The 14,881-nt window shown below is 43.6% G+C and overlaps 1 protein-coding gene across 5 annotated transcripts in view; it reads right to left on the bottom strand.

Annotated features, from left to right (window-relative positions):
• Nucleotides 1-14,881, bottom strand: part of Nr2c2 (nuclear receptor subfamily 2 group C member 2) — an 83,873-nt gene that overhangs the window by 11,527 nt on the left and 57,465 nt on the right. For all 5 annotated transcript variants that reach the window (XR_009378330.1, XM_059258227.1, XM_059258229.1 and 2 more), the window contains 7 exons: nt 12,456-12,558; nt 9,867-10,046; nt 7,931-8,078; nt 6,941-7,034; nt 4,795-4,928; nt 3,637-3,814; nt 2,242-2,363 (listed from right to left, as the gene is read on the bottom strand). Coding sequence is in view for 4 of the 5 variants with exons in the window: in XM_059258227.1 (XP_059114210.1) it covers nt 2,242-2,363; nt 3,637-3,814; nt 4,795-4,928; nt 6,941-7,034; nt 7,931-8,078; nt 9,867-10,046; nt 12,456-12,558 (959 nt within the window). In the remaining variant the exon portion in view is untranslated. The remainder of the gene's footprint in view (nt 1-2,241; nt 2,364-3,636; nt 3,815-4,794; nt 4,929-6,940; nt 7,035-7,930; nt 8,079-9,866; nt 10,047-12,455; nt 12,559-14,881) is intronic.

Below are 14,881 nucleotides of genomic sequence, written 5' to 3'. Positions count from 1 at the left end.
GAATGTATGGTTATATGTGCATGTGTACATTTGCATTCAGGCCAGAGGTTCAAAAGATACTCAGGGTAGAATGCTTGTCTAGTACACATACAAGCCCTGAGTAAAACTGGGTGGTACACTTGTCATCCCAGCACTCAGGAAGTGGCAGTAAGATCAGAAGTACAAGGTTATCCTCAGCTACACAGAGAATTTGAGGCTAACCTATGTTACATGAGATAAGTCTTACTATGTAGACCAAGCTAGCTGTGTGGTTTACATAGCTAAATCCTCCTGCCTCTGCCTTCTGAGTGCTGAGACTAAAGGCACTAAAGCCACTATGCCTGGCTAAAAACTTTAAAAAGGAATAGTCATATGAAGGTTTCCTTAAAATTTATTAAGCCAGGCATAGAAGTAGTAGTGATACACACTTAAAATCCTATCACTGGGGAGGCTGCGACAGATGGAAATCCATAGGGCTCTCTTGCTAGACAGCCAAGCCTACATGGTGAGTTCCAAGCTAGTGAGAGACCCTGTCTCAAAAAAAAGTATACAGTACCTGAGAAAAATTCCTGAGGTTGTCTTCTCTCCCACATAGGCATGTGCGCATGCACACACATACACACAACCCCTCTAAAGTTCATTTTTGTGGGGTTGGGGATGCATAAAGCAAACATTCTACCACTAAGCCATATTCCCAGCTTCCCCACTGAAGTTGATTTCCCATAACATTCTAAATCCTAATAGTCCTAGCTTGTCTCTGAGTATATGGGTGTCTGTGACTCAGGTCCTCCAGCAAAGATGAGAAGCCGGACAGATCAAATGACAAGCACTGACTACAGATTATGAAGAGCAGAAACTCCCTAACAATGTTGGCAGGCAGAAGAGCTAGTGCTGGAACTGAAGCAGCTCTTTGTTTAGTCAATACTCAGGAGAGTGACTGTAGGTGGCACACTGCAAAACCTTTTATTTCCCAAGCTGCCAGAAAGCTGGAGAAACTGGCCTGTCTAGACAGAGATGTATCCTCTAGGTGCCTCAGCCCAGCTACACGGAGCTATTCCCATGTCTCAAGTGCAGCCTTTATTCTGTTAGGATCACTATTCTGACCACTAACTTAGGAATAAATAGTATGTGATTTGTAATAAAAATCCCTTTAAAATCTGCTAGTCTGGGCAATGGAACTCTGGAGGAGGTTTCAAACTGCTCCAATGGAAACAAAAACCAACAAAACCCACTCAGGGAAGTGCGAGCATCACTGTTTAGCCACACATCAGGACATCTTCACATAACAGTACTGACAATCCTGAGATGTCAACTATCTCCCAGATTGCATCAAGGGCAGGCCAATGTCACAGAGTTCACATGAATTTGCAAATGTTTAATAGTAACTACTTGTCCAGTTGCCCTGAGAATGACAAACCAAACTGTCCATCTCTCCTTTAATAATGAAGTATGGTGAACTACTGTCACCACTACATGGGGGCTGGGGGGAGGGGGAGGCATATGCCACCGTGCCCAACCCAGTAGCACACTGCTATCTGAAGATCCCCTTGCATGTTTAGCTCTGGGTTAAGAGCTTTATCAGCTTTCACTTCTGGAAAGGATTCTATGGAGAGGAAAACTGAAGGCTCACAGAAATGAAGTGACTCTCCTACAGCCTTACAGCTGTCAAATGTAATTCTTATGATTCTCAATCCGGATCTGCTGACCCATGGCTATTGCTGTGAACCAGTGAACAACCTAATGTTTCCCACATATAAACTGTGCTGGTTACCCTGCAGCATGCATCCATTCACTACATTTCCAGTTCCATGTGGCTGTTTATGTTCCAGCAAGACTGTAAGCCACAATGATAGACTGGTCCAACTGGACATTAGTTACTTAGTACAGTAGCAGAGCTGGCATTGGAACGGACAGGGAAACAGGATCACCAAACACATGAACAAGCAAGCAAGAGGGGGCTTCCTGAAAAGAAGACAGAGGCCAGTAGTCATCACAGGCTGGCCAACACTGAGGCAAGGGGATGTGTAAACACAAACCAGTACTCTGATACACTCATACTATCAGAGGCCAGACACAGCTCCTAGCAACGAGTCCCTCGCACATACAAGAAGTACCGTTTCCTCCAGTCTACTGACTACATTAATACTCTGAATAAGGTAAATTGGAACAATCACACTGGAAAGGCCCTCAGAGACCTTGTTGGCCATTCCTGGATGGGAGAATGCCACTACTCAAGGACACCCAGGAATAAAGGCCACTTACCCAAGTGCCTGGAAGGCTGGGATTGACCTTGCCCAGTGCATGGAGAGGAAAAGCAGGCGGGATGCAGACTCGCAGATGTAATGCACATTGAGGTACTCTGGCATAGGGCTGGGCATCGTAAGCTGGAAAATAGGAGGCACTGTGATACGAGCTAAAGGAAGGGCAGGTGCCCTTGTCAACATATCCCTTTCCTATGTCAACAAAGGTTAACAGCCAAAGTAGCTGTCTCAGATCTCAAAGAACTTCCAAAGACCTGCCATTAGTGGAGTATGTATCCATCCATGTAGCCAAGGCTCCCACCAGCTCCCATGGTTTCTTGCTCAATGACTTGAGTCCAGCAGTCTGGATTAGGGTTCAGAGGCCTGTAAGACACTTTGCAGCTCACTCATACAAAGATATCTTCAACAGCTCTCACAGCTATATTGTTACTTGTCTTAATTCACTGACAAGTGTTTTTAAAGGTAACTTCAAGATAATGAAAGGGTACTGGGTGAAAGCCCATATGAGAAGATAACATCTCATTGGAAGAACAGCCTGCCAGAGTTCCAGATGCTCTGATGTCCACAAGAGCTCTCCAGTGTCTTGGGAAGCAACCTGAGAAGCAAGCCGTGGGCAACTGTAGTTAAGTGACTGATTAGATCTCTGTAGTACAGAGCACTGAGACAAGAGACTCATTCTAGAGACTATAGACTAGAAAGCCTTCTGATGCCCTGTCAGGAGGGCAGACACAGAAAGAGCATGGGGAAGACTGAGGACCTACTAGTATTCTTCAAAGATGGTGGCTAAGGCTCTAGTGGGCAATATACTTAAGATCAGAGTCAGGCTGCCTACTTGCTAATGAGTTTATCTGATGACTTCTCTCTATAGAGAGTCAACAAGGTGCCCACCTGAACTATGTTGGGGCCAGGCTGTCACAGGAAGGAAGAGGCAGAGCAGCCATTCCCTGATCCTCAATGGCTAGCACTACAGCAGTCTATCTTGGCAGTGATATGCCACACTTATTGGAGGGTCACTTCAGAACCAAAGGCACTATGAAACAGTTAAGTAAAGAAGCAACAGGAATATGCTTTGGAATTCAAGATTCTGCCACAATTAGAAAATGAGCTCACGCCAGGTGGTAGTGGCACATGCCTTTAATCCCAGCACTCAGGAAGCAGAGGCAGGTGGACCTTGTGAGTTCAAGGCCAGCCTGGGCTACAAAATGAGTTCCAGGTCAGCTAGAGCTGTTACACAGAGAAATCCTGACTTGAAAAAAACAAAAATAAATAAATAAAAATAAAGAAAATGAGCTCTCTGCAAGGTCTTACTTTTGAAATTGTAGACTAGCATTGGTACAGTACCTGGCTCCAGCACACTGGGGAGGCAGGTGGCACCCGTTAACTTATGTGTACTCACCTTAAATGTGACGTGTGTATCTGAAAGGAGGGGGCCTTCAACTTCAATGATGGGTGTTGACTGGTCTCTGCTGATGACATGGATGCTCCCTCCTCCACTAGCATCTATGCTATCTGCCAGGCTTGGAGGTGAAGCACTATCTGTGGTATTAAGTGCTTTAGCTAAGGTGTCAAATGCCCTGTGAGCAAAAAAAAATGAAGCAGACATCAATGGCAAGTCAGTAATAGAGCTCCAGCTGATTCTACTTAAAGAAGCAATGAATGGAGACAGATAATCCAGTTCCATTCAGAAGGCAGTGAAGCTCTTCTTCCTATGTATTTAGGCACTGAGCTATGTACTTTCTATCTTCACATATAATTTCTATTTTTCATAACTACCTTCCTAAGATGTAAATTATCTACACTTTATAGATTTGAGTGCTGAGGTTCACAGATGTTACCTTTTCCAATAATAGCATTCACAGGGTATCCAGAATTCTTTATAATTTAGATCTCATGTTCTTTCCCCATGCCTAAGATCTGAATATTGCCATCAGATTGAAAATTAACAGGAAAACCAAGCAGAGGACTTGTGTGGCTCCCAGAATGCACCTATCTGGCCTGACACCAAGGCTAGAATGGAAGAGCAAAACAAAAGGGCCAAGCTACAGGGAAGAAACACCCTGCGCAGCCAGCCAATGCCATCTGGAACCAGCTAGTGCTATCTATCAGTTAGCACATACCATTCAGAAAACAGGTGCAAGCCAACAGAAACAAAAAGAAGAGGTACACTTTTCTGTGCAGGTGCATTACACAGTGCTCAAGACAAAGAACATTTGTCTGGTGAAGGCCTTGGTGTAGGGAATGAACAACAGTTCTGACTGCCTTATGTCACATGATATAAGCAGGTCCTCTTTTAGTGTGGGTGCCCACAGTTAAATGTAAAAGACCAGCAATGTGTGGGGTTGTTGTGACAACTTTATAGTTCTTAATTAGACATAACTGGGGTACTTTTGAAATATGTAATTCAGTGGCACAGCACTTGTCTCGTACATAAGAAGCAGAGGTCAATTTCTAGCATCAAAAAAATAAAACAAACATTTATAACATAGGTGCCAAATGCTAGCATCCATCCTTATAACAGTGCCTGGGGAATATAGGATACCAGAGCAGCTCATACCGAGTAATCTCACTTGCAGATTGGTCCTCTGGCTGCATTTCGGAAGTGTCACCATTGTTCAAAGATTCACTCAGGTTGGCCAGAGAGGTCACTACATTTGCCAGTGTACCCAGTGCTCCTTGACTTGTTTCAGCCTATTAAGTAATAGTGATATAAAAAAAATAAACAGTAACATTAGAAAACTAGCACATACATGTGAATGACTTAAGGTCAATGAAATGAAGAAGATATCACTTTTTTTTTTAAGCCCAGCTCCTAGAAGGTGTGAATAAAGAATCACACCAGAGAGATCTTTTTGTGTATCCATTGGATCAGAATGGATCAACCTTTTTTTGTATCTTGGTTGTGGTCACACACACAAATCCACACATGTGATACAGTGATAAAATGACAGAAAAATAGATAAAGTATATTTCTGCCTGCCCACTTCCTTGCTTCCTGCCATGATGATAATGGACTAAACCTTTAAAACTGTCAGCCAGCCCCCAACCACAACTTTTTGTGCTTTAGAAGATATAAGAAAGTAGTAAAGAAACAACCCGGAAGAAGGGAGGAAATATCTTCAAGTCACATGTCTGGTAATGGTTTATTAACCAGAATATTGAAAGACTTCAATAACACAATAAAAAGACAACCTACTTTTAAAAGGGACACAGATCTGAAGAGACTTCTCCAAAGAAGATGTACAGATGGTCAGTAAGTGTGTTCAACCTCACTTGAAATCAAAATCTCAGTGACTCCTCACATAAGTTGGATGTTATAATCCAAGAAAGGAACATGTTTTCCCATATGTGGGGAAATCAGAACCGTCACATATTGTTGATGGGACTAACATATTGGTGTAGTCACATTCATAAACAGTCTGGCAGCTCCTCAAAGTTTAAATTTAAAAGTTGTTCATGGCCAGCAATTTTACATGGCCAGCAATTCAAAAACAGACAATCCAAATGCTAATCATCTGAAGAACAGACACACACCATGAGGCAGCCAGGCAGTGGCACACTTTTTGGCAATGAAAGGAATGCTACAGGAACATGCTATATCATGGATAAACCTTTTATGCTAAGTGAAAGAAACCAGCTGTGAAGGAGCCACACTTACATGATTCCCTTCATATACAATGTATTGTTAAATAATTGTTAAAAACATGGAGCCTGCCGGGCAGTGGTGGCGCACACCTTTAATCCCAGCTCTTGGGAGACAGAGCCAGGCAGATCTCTGTGAGCGAGATCCAGGACACGCACCAAAGCTACACAGAGAAACCCTGTCTCGAAAAGCCAAAAAAAAAAAAACAAAACCATGGAGCCTAAAAGTAGCTTAGTGGTTGGCCTGGCTTGATGAGTTTCTTTTAGGAAGGTGAAAGCATTCTGGAATTGGTGGTGGTTGAATCCAGAATCATAAAAATATACTAAAATACCACAAATTTATATACTGTGAGGGTGGATTATGAATTACATTCAGCTTATAAAAAAGAAAGCCAAAAATAAATAAACCAGGAAATATAAGTACAAGTCCTTCTTGTCTCTGTCTCTCACTCTCTGTGTGTATGTACAAACACCTGTGTGGGTTTTGTTTTTTCTTTTTGTGTGTGTACACATATACCCATGTTTTGATTACAGAAATGAAAAACTAAAATAAGTAGAAGTTTTAAACACAAGACTGCTTAATAAATTATGGTAGAACCACAGAACATTGTGCAGGTCACTACAATGGGAGGCAACCTCTTGGATCAACAGACATCTTTGTCTACAAGTTCATTCTCTCTGGCTCATTTGTCAGCCTATTGCAGATTATCAAATGGGAAGGAACTGGAGGTTCTGCAAAAGGCTGCCTTAGAAAAAGAAGCTATTTCTACATCATGCTGGTAGACAGCCAATATGTAGAACATTAATATTACATTAATCGAGTATAGAAGCATTGAATGTCCACAAAGCTGCCCTGTGATGGTGACTATGGCTAGTCAGCCCTGACTAGGGTGTCTGGAAAGCCACCAGCATCTTGAGAACAAATCCTAAAGTGGCTCTATCACAAGAAGCACATGGAGCTACAGGAAGCCATGCTTTCAGCATCATCTCTGATGGTCAGGAGGGCAGGTGTAGTTGGAAAAGCAGCCTGCACTGCAGCACACAGGAGGAGAGAATGTTACCTTGGAATCCGTGGCCAGGAGAACCGTACCATCCTCACGAATCAAAGGCTGCTGGATGTTCACAAGCATCCCTGGATCAAGAAGACCTGTTTGTCTATTGAAGACACAAAGAAACCCAGAGTAGCTTCTAACATTTTCTGCACAGTGTGTTCATGCTGCATTTATCTGCCTTTCCTATCTGCAAGGCTGTTTGCTAAGAGAAGAGCTCTAACACTCAGCCTAGGGTGAGTGGCCAGCTCTCTGCTCTTGCTGATGAGCACCTCACAAAGCCAGGCTACAGGCTGAGAGAGGACAGAACACATGCATATCCCTAGGCCTTCTATACTAACTGTGGCCATTTTCCCCAAAGTTAAAATTTAAAGAATTGTTCAGAGACCCTCAACTTCAGATCTTTGTGTAATATATTTTAGATCTCTGGTTTTCCTTATTTCTGTTCTCTTGAAAACCAGTTCAGAATGTGTTAAGAGAATGTACAAGCTAGTTTGTGGCATTATCTGGGCCTTTCTTCACCTTGGGCCTTTTGTCTATACTGGAAAAAAATAAAATAAACGGCCTGGCTCTTTCTGAGGGGAAGGACGACAGCGACAGCGAGGGGTAAGAAGGCGGTCTTGGTCTCAGCTCTTGGCTGCTGCTCTGACCTCTTGGGTTTTAACTCTGCATTTGGCTCTGTGATTCTTATTTAATAAAACCGTTCAGAATTATAAACAAACAAACAAACAAACAAATAAATAATAAAATAAGATAAGAGGCCTATACTCTGAGTTACAGACAGCTATTTTCCTGTATGAATGAAGCCTAAACTGCAGGATCAATTGTGCCCCAGAGTCACCCTCAGCAACATTAAGTGAACTCCAAAGGGAGAACGAGGCATGCCAGGGCTGTGGCAGACAGGTGAGAGCCATGTGTGTGCCCCTTCCAGGGACATCCGCACTTCCTCTGGCCAGTCTGGAGGCCAATCACAGTGCTGCTCTGTGTGAACAGGAGACTGACCTTGCTCCATCCTTGTCTGCCACAAACGTGGGAGTGGCTATCAGAGGACTTCTCAGGTCTTTCCGGATATAGATCTTCTCAGTCGAAGCAGCACAATTGCTTGGTTTCTCCCGTTGCACATCAAAGGGCTTCCGTTCACTTTGTACAGCTTAAATTACACATTTAAAGAAAAAGAGTAAAATGAGTGAGCACCATAACATAAAGTGGTCTCCTAGCAAATCTGTAACTCTGGTGTTTAGTTACCATGGGCTTTCTAAACAATGGAAAGAAGAGTAAAATCAAATAATCCCAATACAAACCCTAAAGGCATACAGATGGCTCAAGATGGCAGGTGCTGCCTGCTGAGAAACTGCCATTCTGGTGTGACTTGAGAAAGCCAACACAGTCCCCTGTGTTTTTACTTCTGTCACTAACCAGTTGGGCTTAGTCCTGGATAAGAAATGCCTATTTCAAGTGGACCTTTCATAGAGATTATCCCATGACACAAATGATAGAGCAACCTCTCCAGAGTCCAATTCCAGCCTAAAGTGCTTCAGCAAACTGAAAGCTGTTAATTGTATACAGCAATTTCTCTTCCAGCAACCTAGTGTAAGAATGGGTATACAGGAGCTGGAGAAGGCTCAGCAGTTAAGAACATGTTGCTCTTGAAGAGGACCACAGTTCAATTCTCAGCACTCACATCAGACAGCTCATAACTCCCTGTAACTTCAGTTCTAGGGAGATCCAAGGCCTCTGTAGCTACCTGCATCCACATGTACATAACACACATAGACACATACATATATGTAATTAAAACAAAAACAACTTTAAAAAATGACAGGTATGTTTTTGTTACAAACAACTGAAGAAAAGTAGATCTTGGGGATGGGGTGGGGTGTACAGTACATGTATGTAGAGAGGCTAGAAGTCAACAATGAATGCTTTCTACTATTGCCCTCCACCTTTGTTTTGATTCAGGGTCTCTCAATGACCATGGAAATCACTGATTGGATAGGCTGGCTGGCCAGCAAGCTTTGGTGATCCACCTATCTTCCTCTAGTGCTAGGAATTAAGGGCAGAGTGACAACACCCAGCTATTACATGGGTGCTGGAGATCAGAACTCACAACCTCATTCTAGTGCAGCAGGCACTTTACATATTGAGCCACCTCCCCAGCCCACAAACTATTCTTAAAAGAAAGCAATGAAGCCTTGGATCAAGATGCCCTACTAAGCTGAAATGCAGTTGGACCTTGAGTTTGCAACTATGCCTGTGATTGCCCAGTTTAGTCCCATCACTGCTTACAACTAAGGATAGCCTGACAATATGACAGGGCAGCCCCACCCTAAGCTAGTCATGTATGGTTACAAACATACTTCTTGTTCCCCAGTGGATTTTGTATTGTCCCATTCCTAGAATGGGAAACAATTCTGAAATCCATTGGCTCTAATCTTTCCAGGAGCCATGCAGCACTGTTAGTGTGGTGTGTGCCCTAACTCTGTTCCTCTCCATCCCTGCTATACTCTCAAGAATACAGCACTGCTCTCCTTGACTTCTTTTGTGTTGCTACTTTGGGACCTGGTTCTTTTGATTTCACCATCAAGAATTGACCCAATGGTGTGGTGGTGGTGCATGCCTTTAGTCCCAGTACTTGGGAGGCAGAAGCTGGAGAATCTCTTGAGTTCGAGACCAGCCTGGTCTATAGACAGCCAGGGTTACATGGAGAAACCCTGTCACGGAGGAAGGAAGGAAGGAAGGAAGGAAGGAAGGAAGGAAGGAAGGAAGGAAGGAAGGAAGGAAGGAAGGACCAAACCCAGCAGTGTCAGCTCTGGATCACCTGGCTGCTCCAGAAGGTAAAGCACAGTGAAGCTTGTGTATTTTCCCCATTCATTTAAAGTTAAATGTAAACACTTTACTTAGCAGGCATTTACTAACATGGTAAGGCCCTGCTACTCACATTCCATTTTCATGCCCATCTCCAGGCACTTTTTCAGCCTGCAGAACTGGCAGCGGTTTCGGTGATGCTTGTTGATGATGCAGTCTTGGCTGCTCCGGCAGCTGTAGGTTAGATTCTTCCTCACGCTCCTTTTGAAGAAACCTTTGCAACCTTCACAACTGACAGCCCCATAGTGACGGCCTGAGGGGAAGTGAGTGAGCATATGATGTGGTTCATCATGAACAGAGGTGAGCTGCCCAGCTCTACTCCCACTTGGAGTACATCCTGTCAGAAGCTGCCACCACAGGGGTTAATGGCAGCCCAATAATATGTCTACCTCATGTGTCTATATTTCTACAATAACCTTATATGGTTACAATGGAAATCCAAAGCTCATCATGATGTGACTGTCTTTGGCACACAACCATCCCAACACACAGAGCAGCTTAGGCAACACTGCTCTAGTGTACACACTACAGTGTGCTGTAGTGATGCCCACTCTCATTATGGTGATATTTTATTTGTGCTGAAATGTGATATTTTATTTGTATGTTAATAAATAAAGTTTGCCTGGAGATCAGAGGTCATAGTGAGCCATAAAGAGAAATCAGGAGGTAGTAGTACATGCCCTTAATCCGATCACATGGCAGGCAGAGTCTTTGTGTAGTCAAGGACACAGCCAAGCGTGGTGACACACGCCTTTAATCCCAGTACCAACCATAGAGACCTGGAGGTCTGTACAGACAGGCAATGACGAGGAAGTGATGTGGCTGGGCTTAGAGCCAATGAGAAGGCAGAAAAGGAAGGCAATAAGAGCACAGGTTAGACAGGAAGAAGCTCTCTCTTGGGAAGCTACAGCGTGGTGGTAAGCTAAGGTTAGTCAGTGGCTCTTCACTATTTCTCTGATCTCTTTGGCTATTAACCCTGTATTTGACTCTGTTTCTTATTTAATAAGACTGTTTAGAAATTCGTCTATACCTCACTGACAGACTAAACAGCCTGTATCATTCCCTCATTCTTGCTTAATCTCAGAGTCATGTCTTTGTCCCTAAGCATGCCTCTGAGTGAATTACTCAGGCCCTTCAAGGAACACAGTTACAAGCCACAGCTTATTTCTCTACTCTCATTTACTCATTACAGTGGTCTTTAGCCAGTGACACCTCAGCTCACCCTTCCTAGCTGACAAAGTACTGTTGAACATCAGCGGAAGCTGTGTTCATTCTGGGCTCCTCTTGCTTACAGAGCCCAAGACTACAGCTGAATTGTTAGGAAGATACTTCACAGCATCACTGTTCACATGGACTACAGAGGTAACTTGGAGGATCTCATTTTCCTTTTCCTTTAAAGTATTGTGGTGTGAAATGAACCCTGTCAATATTGCATTGACCTTCCTGGCAATGTCTCCTTGAGCTTGCTGCTATCTCTGAGTGACTTCTAATAGCTGGAAACAGTGGCACTGTAAGGCTATGTGATGAGGCCTTTTCTTGAAGCTTAGAAGAGCCCTGATCAACAGGAAAACCAGGCAGTCTTTGGCCATTTCTGTTTCTGCTTCATGTATTCCAAAAATTGCAAAGTGTGTCTCCTTGTTGAGCAGGCACAGGTTTTGCTCAAATACTCTAATGGGAAAGTTAGTGTCAATTATTGGAGAATGTAACAGATGCCTAGGATGGACTGGAGAAAGGCAACCAGTGGCAGCACTGTCTACCTGCTTCCAAGGGAAGATGGGGTTTTAAGTGGAGGACGGACAAAGAAAGGGTAGGAGATCAGCGGCAGGCACCAATGGCAGAGAAATGGTACAACCAGCTTAGAAGGGGAAATTGGAGCTCATGGCATCTTCCTAGGTCTAGGCCCCCTTTTTCAAAGAGACAAAATGAAACATCAAGGACAACAAAACTTCCAGAGTTCATATGAGTGCAACAAAGCTGCCTCAGAACTTAGATTCCCTGAGCTGAGTGTTTCATTTCCCACTGCCTGCCTTACTGCCTCACTTACCTTCTGTGGCTCCCCAACATTGGCAAGCCTCCTGTCTCCCTTCATCAGAACACTAACTGTGGAAGCCTTTGAGCTCTCCTTGAAGGACACCAGAAGCACAGACATAAACAATTCTAGAGGCCTTGGGTCTTCACCCAGTTCGAGAGAGAGCGCGCACGCACATGCACATGCACATGCACACGCACACACACACACACACACACACACACACACACAGCCTTGGGTCTTTACTCAGCAGACATCCACATATGTACACTTTCCCAAGAGGGACTGTGTGGTTCCTACTCCTCCATTATAGATGCTTACACATAGGGTGCAGTGAAAGAATAAAAAGTGACAGTTTAGATGAAGGGGAATTCTACACATAGTACACCTTGGAAGATACAAACAAGATGAAAGAAAGTTTTACTTTCTTAATAGCATATAAATACTATATAAATACAGAGTTTCCTGACTTTTCTTATCAGTTTGAATAACCTGACAAACTACTTTGCTTATTATGTGAGGTTCATGTTTTAAACCTACATATAATATTCTTTCTCAACTATCCACTTCCCTACCCTATGAAAGGTCATGCTGTTGCTCCATGATACGTGCCAGAAGCCGGGATTCACATACCAGAGGCTTTGTCACCACAGACCACACAGTACTCCACCACCTGGGGCCGCTGGACGTCTGCCTTCCCCAGCAAACGCTCCACAGAAGCAGAATCCGTGACGATCTAAGATGTCAGCAAAAACAGTGCCAATTAAAATCTAGATAACTAAGAAAAGTAACATCTGGTTGTACATTCCCAGTCTTGGGTATCTAAACAAAAGAACTCTCTGGGCAGAACTGGGTGAAAGCGTCATTCAATAGCCCCCTGGCCTGCATATGTTAGTGACTGCTCTCTTGTGAACAAGACTGGAAGACACATGGGGATCCCACATAGATTCTCTAAGATAAAGACAGGTGAAGTTCTTCAGCTATGTGTCTCATCCCATCAAACAACATGGAACTATGCAAGCTGGTGTTTGTCAGAGCTTTCCTGACTAGATCTCTTGTTGAGGCCCCTGGTAATAGATGGCCTGACTAGTCCAGATGACAGCAGAAGCCTGCTATTTCCTCTTACTTGTAGGGAACTCTCTAGATAACAAACTGTGCTATCCATCGAGGAGAAAACATAACTGACACCAATCTGAAAAAGTTTAAAGAACAGTTATTTTTAAAATGTACTTAACTTGACCACACAATAAACCTTCAAATGAATCTCACAAGGTGGGACCATAGACAGAAATCAGGTAAAATCACCTGTAAAATGTGACATCAGCAACTAGTCTTTCACAAACCTGTGCTTTTAACAAGTTAGATAGTTTTATATCAAAGGATCAAAACACACTTTGGGAGAGGGAGGATAAGACAGATAATGCTTGCTAGCTCTCATAAATATAAAAACACATCAAAAAATTTAAACAAGGAGTCCGAACTGCTGAACTGGTACAGCAGTTAAGAATGCTCTTGTGGAGGACTCAAATTCAGTTCCCAGCACTCAAATTCGGGCACTTCATACTGCCTACAACTCTAGCTCTCTAGAGGGAGCCAACACCTCTCTGCCTTCTGCAGGAACCTAAACTTAATAAAAATATTCACCTAAACATATCCCACAAAGATACTCACATGGGGGGGAGGAGGTGTGTGTGTGTGTGTGTGTGTGTGTGTGTGTGTGTGTGGGAGGAAGTTGCCAGAGAAGGGGGCTTGAGGGAAGAGGTACAGAACTCCTAACTTCTCAAATCTCTTCACTGTGGCTTATGTGTGAGAGCCCCAATAGGTACAGAGTTTCAGTTTGGGAAGATGAAAAGAGTTACAGATGGTGGTACAATAATGGTTAAGATGTTAAATTTTGTATTATGTACAATTTGCCACAAATTAAAAAACAAAAACCAAGCCAGGAATAGTGGCATGCACCTTTAATCACAGCACTCAGGAGGCAGAGGCCGAGGCAGGCAGATCTCTGTGAGTTGGAGGCCAGTCTGGTCTACATAGTGAGTTCCAGGACAGCCAACGCTATATAGAGATCCTGTCTCAAAAAGATCAAAATAAATTTAAAAACAAAAACAAAATCAGGCAGTGGTGGCACACGCCTTTAATCCCAGCACTTGAGAGGCAGAGGCAGGTGGAGCTCAGTAAGTTCAAGGCCACCCTGATCTACAAAGTGAGTTCTAGGACAGCCAGGACTGTCATACACAGAGTACACAGAGAAACTGTCTCAAAAAACCAAAACAAACAAAAAACAAAACCAAATTAACACCTTGACTATGTTGAAACATGCCCCATGCCTGGTCACTCTGGGATGCTGGCATCCAGCCTCCAACTTCACATTGAACACCGGCCCTGCTGCTTTCCTTCAGTGTCTGCTATTATTTTTGTGGCTGCCCCAATCCCACCTTACTTCTCCCTCCCAGAGTAGAGATAAATAGGACAGAGGTGGAGATAGGAAGTACAGAGCAGTTCCTGGAAATAAGTGAGATCAGAATGAAGAGCTGGACCCAGGCTTTGGCCACTTACATGAGACAGGTTAAGTGTTCTGTTAGAACCTCCAGCTTACTCCTGCATGATCCAGAAAAGCCCCAATTCTGTCTCTCTCCAAATCCTACCACCCTCTCAGAGAGTCTCCAACAACAACAAAAAGGCACCAAAAACAACAACAAAAACAAAAACAAACCAAACAAACAAACAAAAACAGTTCTGCATTCTTGGCCACTATTGCAACTTCTTCTCATTGCCACCAGCAGCCCAAGTCCCCACCTAAGCATTCAGCTTTTGACCAGCTTGTGATGGACACATCATCACCCCTCACCTACAACCTATAGAAAGTCTCCCTGCTTTCATTTGTGGGTGCTGCTTCTCCAGCCTCCATCTCGGGGACTGAAGAACTCGCCTGGGAGTTGCTTTGCTCAAATAAACCTGTTACATATTTTCAATTCGGCCTAATCTGGCTGTCAGTGGAGAAACCTATTATCATGAGGCAGAAAACCTATTAGTAAGAGCAGGTGTTGTTGTCTGAC

Source organism: Peromyscus eremicus, chromosome 3 (genome assembly GCF_949786415.1).
Source record: "Peromyscus eremicus chromosome 3, PerEre_H2_v1, whole genome shotgun sequence".
In the NCBI taxonomy this organism is placed as follows: domain Eukaryota; kingdom Metazoa; phylum Chordata; class Mammalia; order Rodentia; family Cricetidae; genus Peromyscus; species Peromyscus eremicus.
This window is presented reverse-complemented; position numbering and strand designations above follow the sequence as displayed.